Source organism: Gracilinanus agilis, chromosome 1, assembly GCF_016433145.1.
Source record: "Gracilinanus agilis isolate LMUSP501 chromosome 1, AgileGrace, whole genome shotgun sequence".
Lineage (NCBI taxonomy): Eukaryota > Metazoa > Chordata > Mammalia > Didelphimorphia > Didelphidae > Gracilinanus > Gracilinanus agilis.
The window spans coordinates 313160204-313174570 of record NC_058130.1 but is presented as its reverse complement, the minus strand read 5'-3'; the positions used below and the strand labels follow the sequence as shown (position 1 = coordinate 313174570).

Sequence of the window (14367 nt, the reverse complement as noted above, 5' to 3'; positions counted from 1 at the left end):
TAACTTAAAATTTAATGCATACTTTTACAAAACAAACTCTATGTGAGGGAAGAATATGAGTTCATGAACTATGCTTTTTTATTTACTAAAATTATTTATTTAAACAAAGAGACTTCAATTAAAAGGCACTTGTCAACACAGACTTTAACACTTTCATGGGTCTGCATGGGCAATTGATTTGCTGAAGCAACAGAAATCAAAAGGACTGAGTAGACTTCACCTTCCATCTGACCAAGTTTAAGTACAATACATAATTCTTTTTTGGTTTATCTAAGTACTAATTCTGGGTCATTTTACCACTGAAGAATTATCACTGTGAAATTCTTAGGCATGGTCAAAGCAAATGAGCATTTTGCAGTAACATTCTTAAAAGAAATAATTGACTCATACATATTATGGCACTATAAGGAATGAATTTCAGTCATGGTGGGAGGTTGTCAGTAACTTAAAATAGATGTGATGAATTGTCCCAAGTCATTAGTTAATAGCAAACAACAAAAAACAGACCATTAAACAAGATCACATTTTGATTTAAAGGTTTTTTTTTTTTGGTGGGTTGGGGTGGAAGATAGGGTAATTAGTTTTGAGACTTGTGAAAACATTAATGTAAGGAACTTCCAGTATTTCTCCTTCTTCCTTTCCCACCTGGTGAATATCAGCAACTTGATTAACTCATAGTCTTAGAGAATAGTTTGAGATGGTTAAGAATTTAAGCAATTTGCCCCATAGTACTCCAGATGCCACTTTTTAGATATATCGCACACCATATCATGCTCTTGAAACATACCAATTACATAAAGTAAAAGTCTTGGAAAACACAGCACATTTTAGTTCTCTATTTCTGACAAAAGGCTTATAAGGGGTTCCTTTCATATTTATTAAAGAATAGCTTCTTCAGTTTTCAAAGTATAGTCATTAATGGAACCAAACCTTGCAAACCTTGAACAAAAAACACAATAAAGGCAAATTACCTTGCTCTTGTATTTCTGATGACCAAGCCGGAATTTCACATAGGGGTCACTCAACCCATTCGAATCCATGGCCTTGAGATCTCGTCCCTCTATCAAAGTGATGCTGACTATTCCTCTCCATAGGTGGGATTTTCTGTGCAGGTCTGAGAGACGTAAACTTTGGGTCTGAAACTTGGGGTAAAGGAAAAGAGAGTTATTTTGGAATATAACAAATAATTCATTTGATATTTGAGGTTTTTAATATTCTGTTACTCAAAAAGAGTCCATTTTTTACCCATTTGAAGATTTAAAAATATCATATATATTAATTATAACCCTGTAGCAGTTTGGGGGATCTTTGTAAAGAGTTTAATCATGAAAAAAATCATCAAAATGCACATTTTATCTTTAAGAGAGTCAAGAGTCTCAAGTTTTCAAATCCCAATGACTTGCAGGAATTTTGAGAAGATTTGGAATTCCTGAAAATGCTATAACCAATACTCACCTGCCACAAATCATTTGTGAAAGTAGTCTATGACACTGAATAGAACACTTAAATCATGACAATTTGTTCCTTACTTATTTTTTGCTTTAAATGATCTATTTTTTTGGAGTCCTGTACATATTGTTACAATTCATTCTTATCTGTAGGGTTTCTACGATTCTGGAAGCAAAATATCACTGCCACCTCTCTCTTGTGTGGTACTGGAAATTGGGAAATGAACTAATTTTGAGGTCCTTGATTTAAACTTCCTGTGGACATTTAGGGTTCTTTCAAACTACATTTCCCAAGAGCCAACTGGCTTCCTCTCTTGTGTAATCACGTGGACAGCAAGCATAATAAAGTAGACAGAAGGATAAATAGTGACAGGTTGGATTGGCACCTTCTCTTTTTATTGATTTGGAGCAGAGCCAGGATGGGAGGAGGAGGTAACAGGACGCGGGTCTTTTAAAATGACTCTTAGTATGGCACATGGCTTCATTTTTCTAATGGCTACAAATAAATCATTTAAAACCATAATATTTTTAAATCTATCATTTTATATCCATTTTATTTCTTACACTTAGCACTTGGTCCACTGAGATGCTATCCATTGGAGAGGAAAATGTTCAAAATGCTTGGAATTGGGGTTTACTGTTGACCTTGATAGAATGACTAAAATCCACCCAACTTATATCTGAAGCCTGCTTTCCCACAAGGGAGAAAAAACACACTTTAAAAACTCATTTATAGTTTTATGTGAAGAGTGTATTATATATATATATGTATATATATATATTATGTGATGAATGTATTATCTTAATTTTATTTCTTCTTCAGATATCTGAATATTTTTATCAAATTCTGTCAGTCATGTTCACTTTTAAATTATAATTATATTCAACCCGAATGAAAGCACAACAGCATAGAAGGCAGTAAAGCTATCCATCTTAGTACTAAAGGTGGCCTAATAGGAGATTTACTTGGTAAACAAAACAAACTAAAAATGTAGTCTGTAATCTTGACACATTTCACTTTGGCTTTTGCATAAAATCTTTTTTGACTGGATTTTATCAATGTAGGGATTTCCCTGTTAAAATTCTGCCTAACATTACCAACTGGTACCTTCTCTGCAATTTACTCTCTTACAGAGTTGTCTGTAAGTGGTACCAAAGTGATTGTTTCTTTTTATAATCCCATTCACAATTTTCTTTGTTCACATTAATTTCAAAAGGAATCCCAAGACTTATCTTAAATTTAAAGTGTTCCTAAATTGTTGTTTAATCTACATTTTACTTAATTTCTTTTGCTTTAATTGTATAATTGTGGTCTGCTTCATATAACTTGATTTTATTGTGACTGAGTTTCTTTCACATGATAATAATGTCTTATTTTTTGGAAATGAGGCTGTCCACACAAATGAAGCTTGCCCCACTGAGGTCATAATTTAAATTATCTATCAATCAATCAATCAACCTATTTATCTACCTCTCATTGCTTATTTGTATTCCCAATGCTTTAACATAGTGATAAATATCTAATGAACCCTCTATATAACTTTCTATCTATTTCTGATGGAAATATTTCTTCATAAAATATGTTAGACCTTCTAGTTTCTTATATAAGGAAAACTAAACTTTTCCCCCCGTAATACCATGTCAGTATGAATAAACAACAGGACAAAATCATTTCACTTGTTGGGACCTCTTGTTTTTCATTTGGAAGCTAAACAGACAATTATCTGAACTTTATGCTTTAGTTCTGAAATTCTTAAAGTTTGGAATCCATTATCATTATCTGGTAACAGAATTCTATGTCTTCTTCTTAGTTTTCCTTTGCTCCTCCTGCAATGTCTGGTTGTCTCTGACACTGCTGTTGCCATAGTGCTTCCAATATTACACCATTCTTCTTTTCCCTTCTGTTTTACTGTTTTTAATTTATTGTGGATTGGAAGCCTATGTCATTAAGCATAAGATTTTTATATTACATAGAAGTCAGCAAGCAGTGCTCTAAGTGAGGGCCCAGGCAATTACGTTCATCAATTTAGTAGAGGCTTTGGAATAGCTTTGAAAGATGTTCATATATACATGCTAAGGCTACTTCTATTTCTCTTCCTGCAACATTAAACCATAACATAAGTATTTTGAAATGATTCTGACTACTAACTCCTTCCTAGCACTACAATTGTTGGTCCTCCACTGCTGAAAATTTTTGAATAGGAAAATATTTCCCCCACAATGGATTCCATACTCCCAACTAATACTAATGCATGACATCTACTTTTAAAAAAATTATATGCATCTTTTTATATCCCTAAATTTTAACCATTTTGTTAGGTATATCTAATTGTTACTTCTTTGGAAGTTAGAATACCTATAAAGAAGCAATTCAATTCCCAAAGTTAAAGAAATATAAAATTAGAATTGTTGCAATCAAGTACACCCCCCCCCCCAATTTTATGGAACCAATAAAGAAATATTTAAGTTTTTGAAAGGTTATTCTTTTGACTCCTCATAGAAGATAAAGAATTTGACCTACAGGACAAAAAAAAAGAACACAGAATACTTAATGCTTATGAGGAAATAAAATGAACTTAATGGAGGTTTTAGTGCTGCCATTAGTTGTTATGAAATGCTTTTCTACAGCCTGCCAGGGATGTTTCCAAAATGAGTTGAATAATGAAATAGATAAAGTGAACACTGGTGGTGGTGGTGGTGGTGATGGCTGAGAGTGTGGGGAAAATATTTTCCCATTGAGAAAATTTGAGCAATGGAGGACCAACAATTGTAGTGCCTTGGTTAAAGATATTTTTAATGATAAAATAATATATGGAAAAATGTTACCCTATTAAAAATACCCCCCTCTTTTTAAAAGGTTGTATCTTTCAACAGAAGCATTCATCGGTGGAGCAATTTTATTTATGTTACAAAATGATTGCAGTTATGACAACTTATAGTCTAAAGTCAAGGAAGAATTAATGAGCTTAAAGCAAGACTATTAAATAAAGTTAATGATGAATGGAACATAACTGACAAACAAGAGAGGACTATATGACAACGGACAAAAAAGTGAAGGATAAGAAAATGCTAAGTAGCCCAGCCTATGCATTCAAATATTTGAAACTCTTTGGAAATTAATCTGAAAATACTTAACCCTTGGTACAGCTGTAACACGGTACAACTTTTTTGATATACATTTGAAGAGAGCAACATAGGATTCAACCAGCAAATGGAAAAATAAAGTTTTGTTTCATTTTCTATTTAAGAAAACCAAACACCTCATTCAAAATTAAAAAATATTTTTACTCCTGGGTACAGTATGTTTATAACAATATTAATAATAAAATTATTTAGTGAGTACCTACATTATATCTACTTTAATAGAATATACATGACATTTAATGTTTAGAATCCTCAGATCAGCTGCTACTCCTTCCTCTTTCCTCCCTTTCTTTCCTTCTTCTTTTCTTTTTTCCTTCCTCTTTTTCCTTCCTTCCATCCCTCTCTCTCTCTCTGCTATTTAAAAACAACACAAAATCCCCAAAGTAAAAAACAAAACAAAAAACTAACCACCACCAAAAAAGGTCATTTATTTTTGAACTGACTTACTGATTAATAAGACTAGGTAACAATATGTAGTTTCAGAAATTCAAGCGAAATAGGCATTGGCACTTTTTGCAATTTCAACTGGAAGGTTTTCAGCAGGTGAGCAAATTAGTTCAATTAAAATGAGTGTTAATAAATTATTGTCCTTCATCATGCCATAAAAACAGTATGGATGAGGAAATGAATTTTGAGCAAGGTCATTCTACTGTCAGTTTGCTGCTCATATAAATTTAGAAGGGGGAAATGGAATGGTACAACTTACTTGTGCATTTTGGCAACAAGGATTCTGAAGCTCTGCTCTGAAGAAGCCCAAGGCTGGAAAAGCAGGGGTTCTGTAGGTCTGGATTGAAATGAATGGTCAGAACTATATGAGGAAGTGAACAGTGTGCCTAGCCATTCCTTTTCTTCACAAGTGCTTGCATCAACTTCAAACACCAATTTTGGAAAAAATCATAGCACTACTTTCTAAGGCACCAGAAAATTTCTTAGAGTGTAGAAAAGATAAGCAGGTATCTTATGCAAGGTATGAACATGACAATTATTGTTGTCCTTTGGTAGGATGATTTACTGGAATTGGAATACTAACTTTTCACATTGTAATGACAAGACTTCTGTTCATTCTTACTGAAGTCCTACAACCTAGCTGGGTTTCAAGTATAGTCTCATTGATGTGCAATATGTCCACTTGCTGTCAACTGGAGTGCTGTCATTTGACTGCTGTCAATGGACCTGTCTCGGTAGGCTGATTACTAGGATGAAGTTTGTGATAAAAGCAACTCCTGAAAACTATCCACCATTGAACATTGGTTCAATGACTGTACCAACAGGAAACAAAACAAAACAAAATGGCAAAAAGAAGTGATTTGGGGTGGGTGGGGTGGAGAGGAAGACAATTTCTTTATTCTCAAACTTCATTTTTTGAGAAGTCTCTTGCTTTTTATGCAAAATTACATAAATAAAAACTACACAAAATGTTGAAAGCTCCAATATGATTGTTCCAGTTGTTTGCTACTAGGTTATACAATCAGATGACACTATACAATCACATAAAGACTGAATTCAAAATAGAAATAGGCTGATGGTAAATATATTTGACTTAGAGAGACATAGCCAAGGTAACGACAACAACAAAAGCACGTCTAACTTCAAATGAAATCAGTAAAATATCTAGCCTAATAATACTATATCAGAGACTTATAATGTACCTAAGCAAGAAAGATAGGGAGGAGCAAAGAATGTTGCAGAGAGGGCAACTGAATTGCCCAGTGTGATCAAAAAGGTAATTAGAACATGATGTTAGTAGACAGTCAGAGTCAGGATATAGAAATCTTCTAAAAAGAAAGATGTGAGTAGGGTCATCAACATTAGTAATATAGATAAGGAGAAACAAACTGGATCAAAATAACCTTCTGGATTAAGCTATAAAATCTCTAACAAAGTCATTGTTCCAAGAAGCCATCTCTGGAGGTCTGGATATCATGAGAGTAGTAAAATAGTAGAGATTTGGATGAATATGCTTTGTACTGTCTTTGTGTGTGTTTTCTGTTAATCATCTGTGTGCATATTGTTTCCCCTCTGAAAGGGGAAGGAAAAGGTTCCTTTGTTTTATTTATTTTCCTCATAGCATTACTAGGTCCTAAAATAACATGTAGAACACAATAAGTACTTGGTCATTGGTTAGCTGGCTGGTTGATTATGTTGGACGAAGTTATATTATACACGTAAGAAGTGAACAGAATTAGTTGCTCAGAACAGACTTCTAGGGCTAGATACATTCTCATGCATTTTCAGGGTAGGAAGTTTTAGAATTTGGGTTATTAACATTGAAATAAAATATAGTATATTACAAATTTCTAATTTAGTCAGTGTGGGAGTATTCCATCCCAATATAGATCATAATCTTCACAATTGTATGATTAGAAGAAATTTTAGAGTTGTCTGAGGCTCAGAGGGCATGCATTTGAGGCAGCTAAATGGTACCATAGTGCACAGAGCAGTAGGTTTGTATTCAGGAAGACCTGATTTCAAATTCGGCATCAGATAACTTATTTACTCTGTTGCCTTGGGCAAATCACTTAATCTTTAATTACTTATTTATTAATTACTAAGTAATTACTAATAATCTAATTATTAATATATTTAGCTTCATCAAGTGGCATGAAAGTTAGTGATTTTCTTCCTATGAAATCTTTATTTCCTAATAATCTTTTGCTTTTGTTCCCTTTGATTCATTCTTATGTTTGTCTAGAGCTTCTATATAATCACCTAGATATTATAAAACTGGTGTGAAAGATATTACTTGTGAGTTTACAATGAGGCAGTATTTCTGATAGAGTCCATTTTCTCTCTATTTTCAGCACAGGAGTACATGTGCCTTTATTTAATCAAATGACCCATGAGACACTTTATAAAGAAGAGATAATGACAGCTTTAGTGTGACTGTTTTGTACTACGAACACCCATACTTATCAAAGCATGGTACAATTATCGGCTCAGTCCCAGTCACTGAAGCTTTCTATCTTTTTCTTTCCCTACTAAGCTTATTCTAGTGAATTGCACCCAGATGATGTGTCCAACAAGTGGATTTGTTTGGCACTTCATCTTTCAATGAAGATCTGTCTTTTACAATAAATCTTTAGTACTTTGTCCAACTTAGTTTTAGAACTATGTAGATATAAAAATCTTTGATCTTTTATTGTCCTTGGAAGACTATTCTCAAATACAGGGATCATCAATGGAGGTATTTCAATTTCTTAAATTGAATAGAAGTGAATAAGATTCACTTCTATTCAATTTGAGAAAAATTCATTAAATGTCTATTGTGACAAAACACTGCCAGATGCTTGGAGAAGAAGCACACTTTAGATGAGAAATAGGCCTGGTCTTCAGAGAGCTTAAAGTCTAGAAGGGATATGGCACCTACAGATATAACTAAAATAAAAAAGATTAAGTATATCAGTGAGGTGTCAAAAAACCCCAAAATGTTTTGTCCAAAAATTTTTGTCTTAACAGTGACCAGAGTATTTCTATATTTTGTGCCCAGTTATTACCATAATGTTCTGAAATTTTCTGTAAAGGTCACAAATCGTTTTTTTTTAAATAAGTCTCAGTTTCAATACTTGTAAAAAGGAAATATTATCTTCTGGTAGTCTACTTATCTTTCCCATTAATACATTTAATACTTCTGTGAACCAAAAACTGAATTCCTTTATTTTATGTATTGGTCTTTTCTTGGTCAACATGTTCTATTTAGCTATTTCTTACAAAGAATGCTATGTGTAAACTCTTTTTTTTTTTCAGAAGCCTTTAGTTAGTATGTCTTAAAGGCAGTTGAGAAAGAGAGTTTAAGATGAGTTTTTGACAAAAATCATAATTAAAAATGATCTGAAAGGGGGCTGCTGGGTAGCTCAGTGGATTGAGAGCCAGGCCTAGAGACGGGATGTCCTAGGTTCAAATCCGGCCTCAGCCACTTCTCAGCTGTGTGACCCTGGGCAAGTCACTTGACCCCCATTGCCTACCCTTACCACTCTTCCACCTATAAGTCAATACACAGAAGTTAAGGGTTTAAAATTAAAAAAAAGTGTTAAAAATGATCTGAAAAAGCATAATCCCTTGTGAGGCTCTGATTAATCTGGGATTAATTTGAGTCTCTATTTTATTTTTATCCCCTTCCTCCCAAAATTATAACTCCTATTTGAGTTCCTTGTTTTGGGGGTTCTATTTTTAAAAAATATCTGTAAAATCACTTCTCAAAAATGTCCTGGTTTCAAGATGTTGGGGTTTATATGAACCTCTATTATTTTTAATCCTTTACAAAGAGTGATCTCTCAGATAGGCTAATTGAAAAACATTTCACCAGTATTTAGTATTTTCTTAAATCAATTTCTAGACCCTCTAAATTTGAATCATTTCTTAGTTAAATATATTTCAGATTTTAGTAACATTCTCTTCATCTGAGAACGCATGTTTTTCATCCAAAATCATCTGCATTATTTAAGATTTTTGTCTTTTGAATACTTCCATTGATAACATAGTGTTTTCTATACTTTTGTAGGAAAAGAAAGGACAAAGGTATTACAGTCAAAGAGAAGTGGTATTGATGATCAAACTGACTCCTGATCATACATATTCATATTCCATTTCTATCTTCGCATTTTAGAGAAGAGTCTTGAAATACTGATCATCTGAATTGGAAAATCAAAATACCAAATATGAAAATTCAATTCGTTCTCTAACAACATTCATATTTCGATGACTTAAGGAACAAGTGGAAAAGTGTCACACAATGTGGAAGGTGTTTAGTAGGGAAACTAGAGAGTCAACTTCTATCTGAGTTTATTTCCCACATTTCATAATTGATGCTAAAAGATCCTTTATGGACTGCTGTTGTCTTAATTACTCATTGAAATATTATGAAAATATTCAGAGCCAGTATGATGTAGATGGTAGTCCTCAGAAAGCAAGGTTACATTGTAGACCATGTGCAGGGCTTAGAGTCAGAAAGTCCTAAGTTCAAATGCTATTTCAGACATTTTATTAGACATGTGACTCTGGGCAAATAATCTAACCTCTCTTAGCCTCCATTTTCTTATCTATAAATTGAGGAGATTGAACTTACCTCTATAGCCCATTCTAATTCTAAATTTATCATCTTATGATCATTTCTACCACTAAAAAACTATTACTATCTCGAGTACCCTCTGTACTACAGTTTCTTCATCTGTAAAATAACATTGGACTAAGTGATGTCTTGGGATAGTTAGGTGGTACAGTAGATAGAATTCTGGGCTTGAAGTCAGGAAGATGTAGCTTTATAAGTTCAAATTTGTCCTCAGATGCTTACTAGCTATGTGATCCTGGGCAAGTCACTTCACCCTGTTTGACTCAGATTTATCAACTGTAAAATGAGCTGGAAAAAGACATGGCAAGCTATTCTGGTATCTGGACCCCCATATAGGGTCATGAAGAGTTGGCCATGACTGAACAAGAAGGGATCTCTAAAGTTCCTTCAAAACCTAAAACTTTATGATCTCTTTGAATAATATCCAACTCAGGATCTTAGAAAAAGACATTTTGTTAAACTTCAATGATCAATTTAAGTTATTTCTTTTAATTACACATCCAGTACAAGAAATATTAGGTAGTTAAGAGTATTAGGAAATGTCAATGAACAATATTAGATGATTAGGATCGATTGGGAACACTGAAAGTTGGACAAGGGGTGGTGAAAATGAGCATTTCATAGGTAATAACTAAAAAAAATCATGTAGAGAAAATTGTGGAAGTGGAATAACATCTGGTGGCATGTCTTCAGTAAAAAGAAATAAAATTTTCAGTTGTTTTGGGTTCCCTGCATAAATTGTGTGTGTAAATACACACACAAGATATAGATGTGTGTATATCCACACATAACCACACACACATGTGTGTGGGTGAGAGATGGGAGAATGGAAGGAAAAAATATTCTGGTCTATTGTCCTAGGTAATGTGGTTAAGAGTATTGTTCATTTTGGAAAACTAGCAAAATAAAGTAGAAATGACAGTTTTACAAAAGCCCCTCAATAATGTTAAATATGCTGAATAATTCAAAAGATGGGGGCCCACATCTGAAATTATTCTCATATGAAATTCTCTGGGCAATTTAAGAAAATAAGTTAAACCAATAAGTTATTTTGTTTACTTCAAGAAAGTAAATGTAATACTTATGTAACAGGGGTAACTTCTCAAGAAGTTTCCAATGAAATGAAGAAAAAAATGATAAGGTTCCAATCCTTAAGACACTGAAAGTCTAAACAAGATTTCAGCCAGAAAGGAGAGTAACTATTGTGGTCTTCTTGCACTTCTACACTGGCCAGCTAAGAGTTCTGCCAGAGCATTGGCATTCTATACTATAAAAGCTCTACTGAGCCTAATCATTTTAGAATTTGGGGATAAGTGATTTAAGGAACCTGAATATTCTTTGAGGACCAAAAAGGAACAAAAAAAATGCCACGGTGTTTCCAGTGCAATTTAAAAAACTATGAAATGCTATCCAAGGTGCAAATTTCAAAGATAAAGGAAAACTCACAGAGGGACGATATTAGTAATCAGTATGGAGCAAAATGTAGAATTATAGCAGGGAAAGTAGGATGATGGGGCTCATGAAAAAGTAAGTAGTTTTGAACTGAAATCTCTTCTCTCACAAAATTCAGATGCTCAACTCTCACTTCTCTTTCCTTAAATATAAAGGAGGGTTATAGATTTTTAAAAGTTTGATGAAACATTTTATTTTAATAAAGAAATACAGACCTTGAAGAATGTTTTAAATAGTGCATAAGCGCACTATTTAAATAAAATTTCTATGGAATAAGTATGGAACCTTTTCAAACAAAGATGCACTCTAAAATGTTAAGTAGAATATCCATGACGTGGCAGGAACAAGGCACCCAAAGCTTATTTCTTGGGTAAGAGAAAGGTGGAACCTTAATGGCTCATCTATTTCAGATCATGTTATTATTATCCAAATATCTTATATAGAACTAGACCTAATGGAATAGGTCACCAGAAGGGACAAAAACCCTCTATCAATACTGAATTTGTGACAAAACTCCTTTTTCAAAGAATTGAGTTTAAAAAATGAGTTTTAGAAGTAATATATCTGTTTAGTCTTTTTGAATGAAGAAATAAAAGGGGAATTTAAGTTGCATAAATGACTTAGTATTTCAAATAAGAGGATAAATCAAGAATGTGAAAACAATGTCTTTGCCAGTTCATGGTGAGAGTCAAATTTTCCAGCCCAAAACAAAAATCAAGATCAGCAGGATAACACATTGAAACATTACCCTCCACCAGAAAGACTTCACTGAGAAATACGATCCAAGCACTTCATTTTCTGAGAGGTCCTAGAAACAAACAAATATTTAGCTAAATTCTGAGTTTGTTTCAGAAATGTCAGCAAGAAAACCCCAAACCTAAAATAAAATTTTAAAACCCTCTGCTTTCCATAAATGTTCTGAATTTTCTTTATATCTCTTCTGGAACAGACTGCTTTTTCCCAACAATAGCATTGAGGTTCAAAGAAGAGCTCTTTCTCTAACACACTTGGATTTACCATTTCCTTCTCGAGGACTCTTTAATAGGTCTCTTAATCTCTTATACTTTCACTATTAATAGCAGAATTATTAATAAAATTCAAAGCAATTTGTTTTCAGGTAAAATAAAATTCCTCCTTTTCCTTAAAAATGATTTAAAATCACAGACCACCAGAGCATCTTTAAAAACATATAAAAAGTACTTTATCCTTCTGCCAACTTTCCATAGACTTTTAATGAAATCTCTTTCAACCGATAAAGCTTTTTTTATTTTTTTGCTCTGAGTATACACTGTTCAGGAGTCTATGTGGTTTCATAAAGAAAATGTGCTTATTTTGTAAAAGTAAAATGTGGCTAGTCTCCTTTTAAAAATCCAGACTTGTCCTATTGCAGTGTTAATAAAGCTGATGCCCAGAAGAGATTTGTGGTCAAATGAATGCAGTCACATTAAGTCTGACACTGGCAACAGTTTTATAAAAGAAACAAATTTTGAGAAAAGTCTCTAGTGGGCTAAAAAAGGAATGGATAGAATACTTTACATTTTATGTGTCCATTTTAAGCTAGTTCAGATGTCAGAAAAAATGTATTAATTTATAGGATTTAAATATTACTCTCTTTAGAAAAGTTGATATTCTCTCATATAAGGGCTTTCTCTCATTGCTAAAAGAAATATGTTTCAACAACGGTAACATTTATGTAGTAAAAAGAAAGAACAGAGGATGGTGATAAAGAGCCAAGGGTTGATACAGGAATTTGTTACTATGGTTATCATTCTCAAGATTATTAAGAACCTGAATGATCTGTCAAAAATCAGCTTAGAAAATTTCAATAAGGAATTTAAAAAGATATGTAAATAGGGGACAGGTAGGTGGTTCAGTGGATAGAAAGCCATGCTTAGAGACAGGAGATTCTAGGTTCAAATCTCAGATACTTTCTAGCTGTGTGACCCTGGCTCAGCCACTTAAACCCCATTGCCCAACTCTTACCACTCTTCTGCCTCAGAATTATTGCACATTATTGATTCTAAGACAGAAGGTAAGGTTTTTTTTTTAATGGTGTGTGTGTTTGTGTGTGTGTGTGAGTGTGTGTGTGTGTGTATCCGTGTGTGTGTGTGTGTGTGTGTGTGTGTGTTTGGAAAACTGATCCAGTAGATTTATTATTTCATTTACTGACATAGTATTTAGTAAAGAGAAATGCCTAGTGCAAAACTCTTCAGAGAAAACAATTCCATTTTCATAAGATAACATTCAGAATGTAAGCTCCTTGAAAATATATTTTTTTTGCTTTTTTTGTACCTCCAAAATTTAGCACAGTACGATTACTTAAAAATGTTTTCTGTTCAACAAATAGTTATATGTCATCTCTTATACTTGAGTCCTATTCTAGGGTTTCTTTATATTGCTAAAATAACTTTGAGTTCTTAAAATCTATGCCAAAGATGTCAAATATGAATAGAAATGGATCCCTGTGGGCCACGCACTCAAGAGTTTTGCAAGCTGTGAGTCTGAAGTCTCTGCTGTATGCCAATAAAAGTACAAATTCTACCAAATTGACAGGTCTTCAAGTAGGGAAAGGTCCAGTGATGTCAGTCATCTCAAGACTGGCCCAAGTTTAAAGAGTTATCGTTTCAAGGTGAACCACTTAGTGATAGGTATTTTGGCCAAAGAATCTGTACTATCTTCCAAACCATGGATGGGTTCCATTTGTGCAAATGGAGAGAGTAATAGCACAGATGAAAATCTTGCATCTTTTGAAATTCTGAACAAGTATAATGTGATTCATTTCTTTGATACTACTCATCTGTTATCAGTTGGAGAGGTAAAGTGGAGTCTGGAGCTTCTGAAAAGCTTCTTTATAGAAGTACTTTTGAATTTGAATATTGCTGATAATACAAAATTTGGAAAATTCATATTCCTGAAGGTTTTCCCTTCTTAATGCTGTAATGCACTCTTTCTATGGTAACATATTAACGTATGCTTTCTCACTAAAAATACTACTTCTTATGACAGACTACTAAAAGTAAATTCTAATAGTTCCTATTGGGATTTTTAGTAAAAAACAAAATCACCCTTTGCTTCCATTTTGTGTGCCTTATTGAGATTTCTATTATCAGTTCTTTTCATTAAAATATATGAAATGTTGACAAATATATACAATATCCAAGATTAAAAAGGAAATGATTCAAGTATAAGAACAAGAGCTGTTCCTTAATAGATAAATGGTGAAAGCATATGAACAGAGAGTTCTAAAAAGAAATCCAA

The 14367-nt window shown here is 33.2% G+C and overlaps 1 protein-coding gene across 4 annotated transcripts in view; it reads right to left on the bottom strand.

Moving 5' to 3' along the window:
- MCTP1 (multiple C2 and transmembrane domain containing 1) overlaps positions 1–14367 on the bottom strand; it is a 721791-nt gene that overhangs the window by 267407 nt on the left and 440017 nt on the right. For 2 of the 4 annotated variants that reach the window (XM_044662765.1, XM_044662773.1), the window contains one exon: positions 972–1142. In XM_044662765.1, the coding sequence (XP_044518700.1) occupies positions 972–1142 (171 nt within the window). Of the gene's footprint in view, positions 1–971; positions 1143–5298; positions 5377–11857; positions 11918–14367 lie in introns of all 4 variants that reach the window. The other 2 variants (XM_044662743.1, XM_044662754.1) reach the window with 2 other exon arrangements.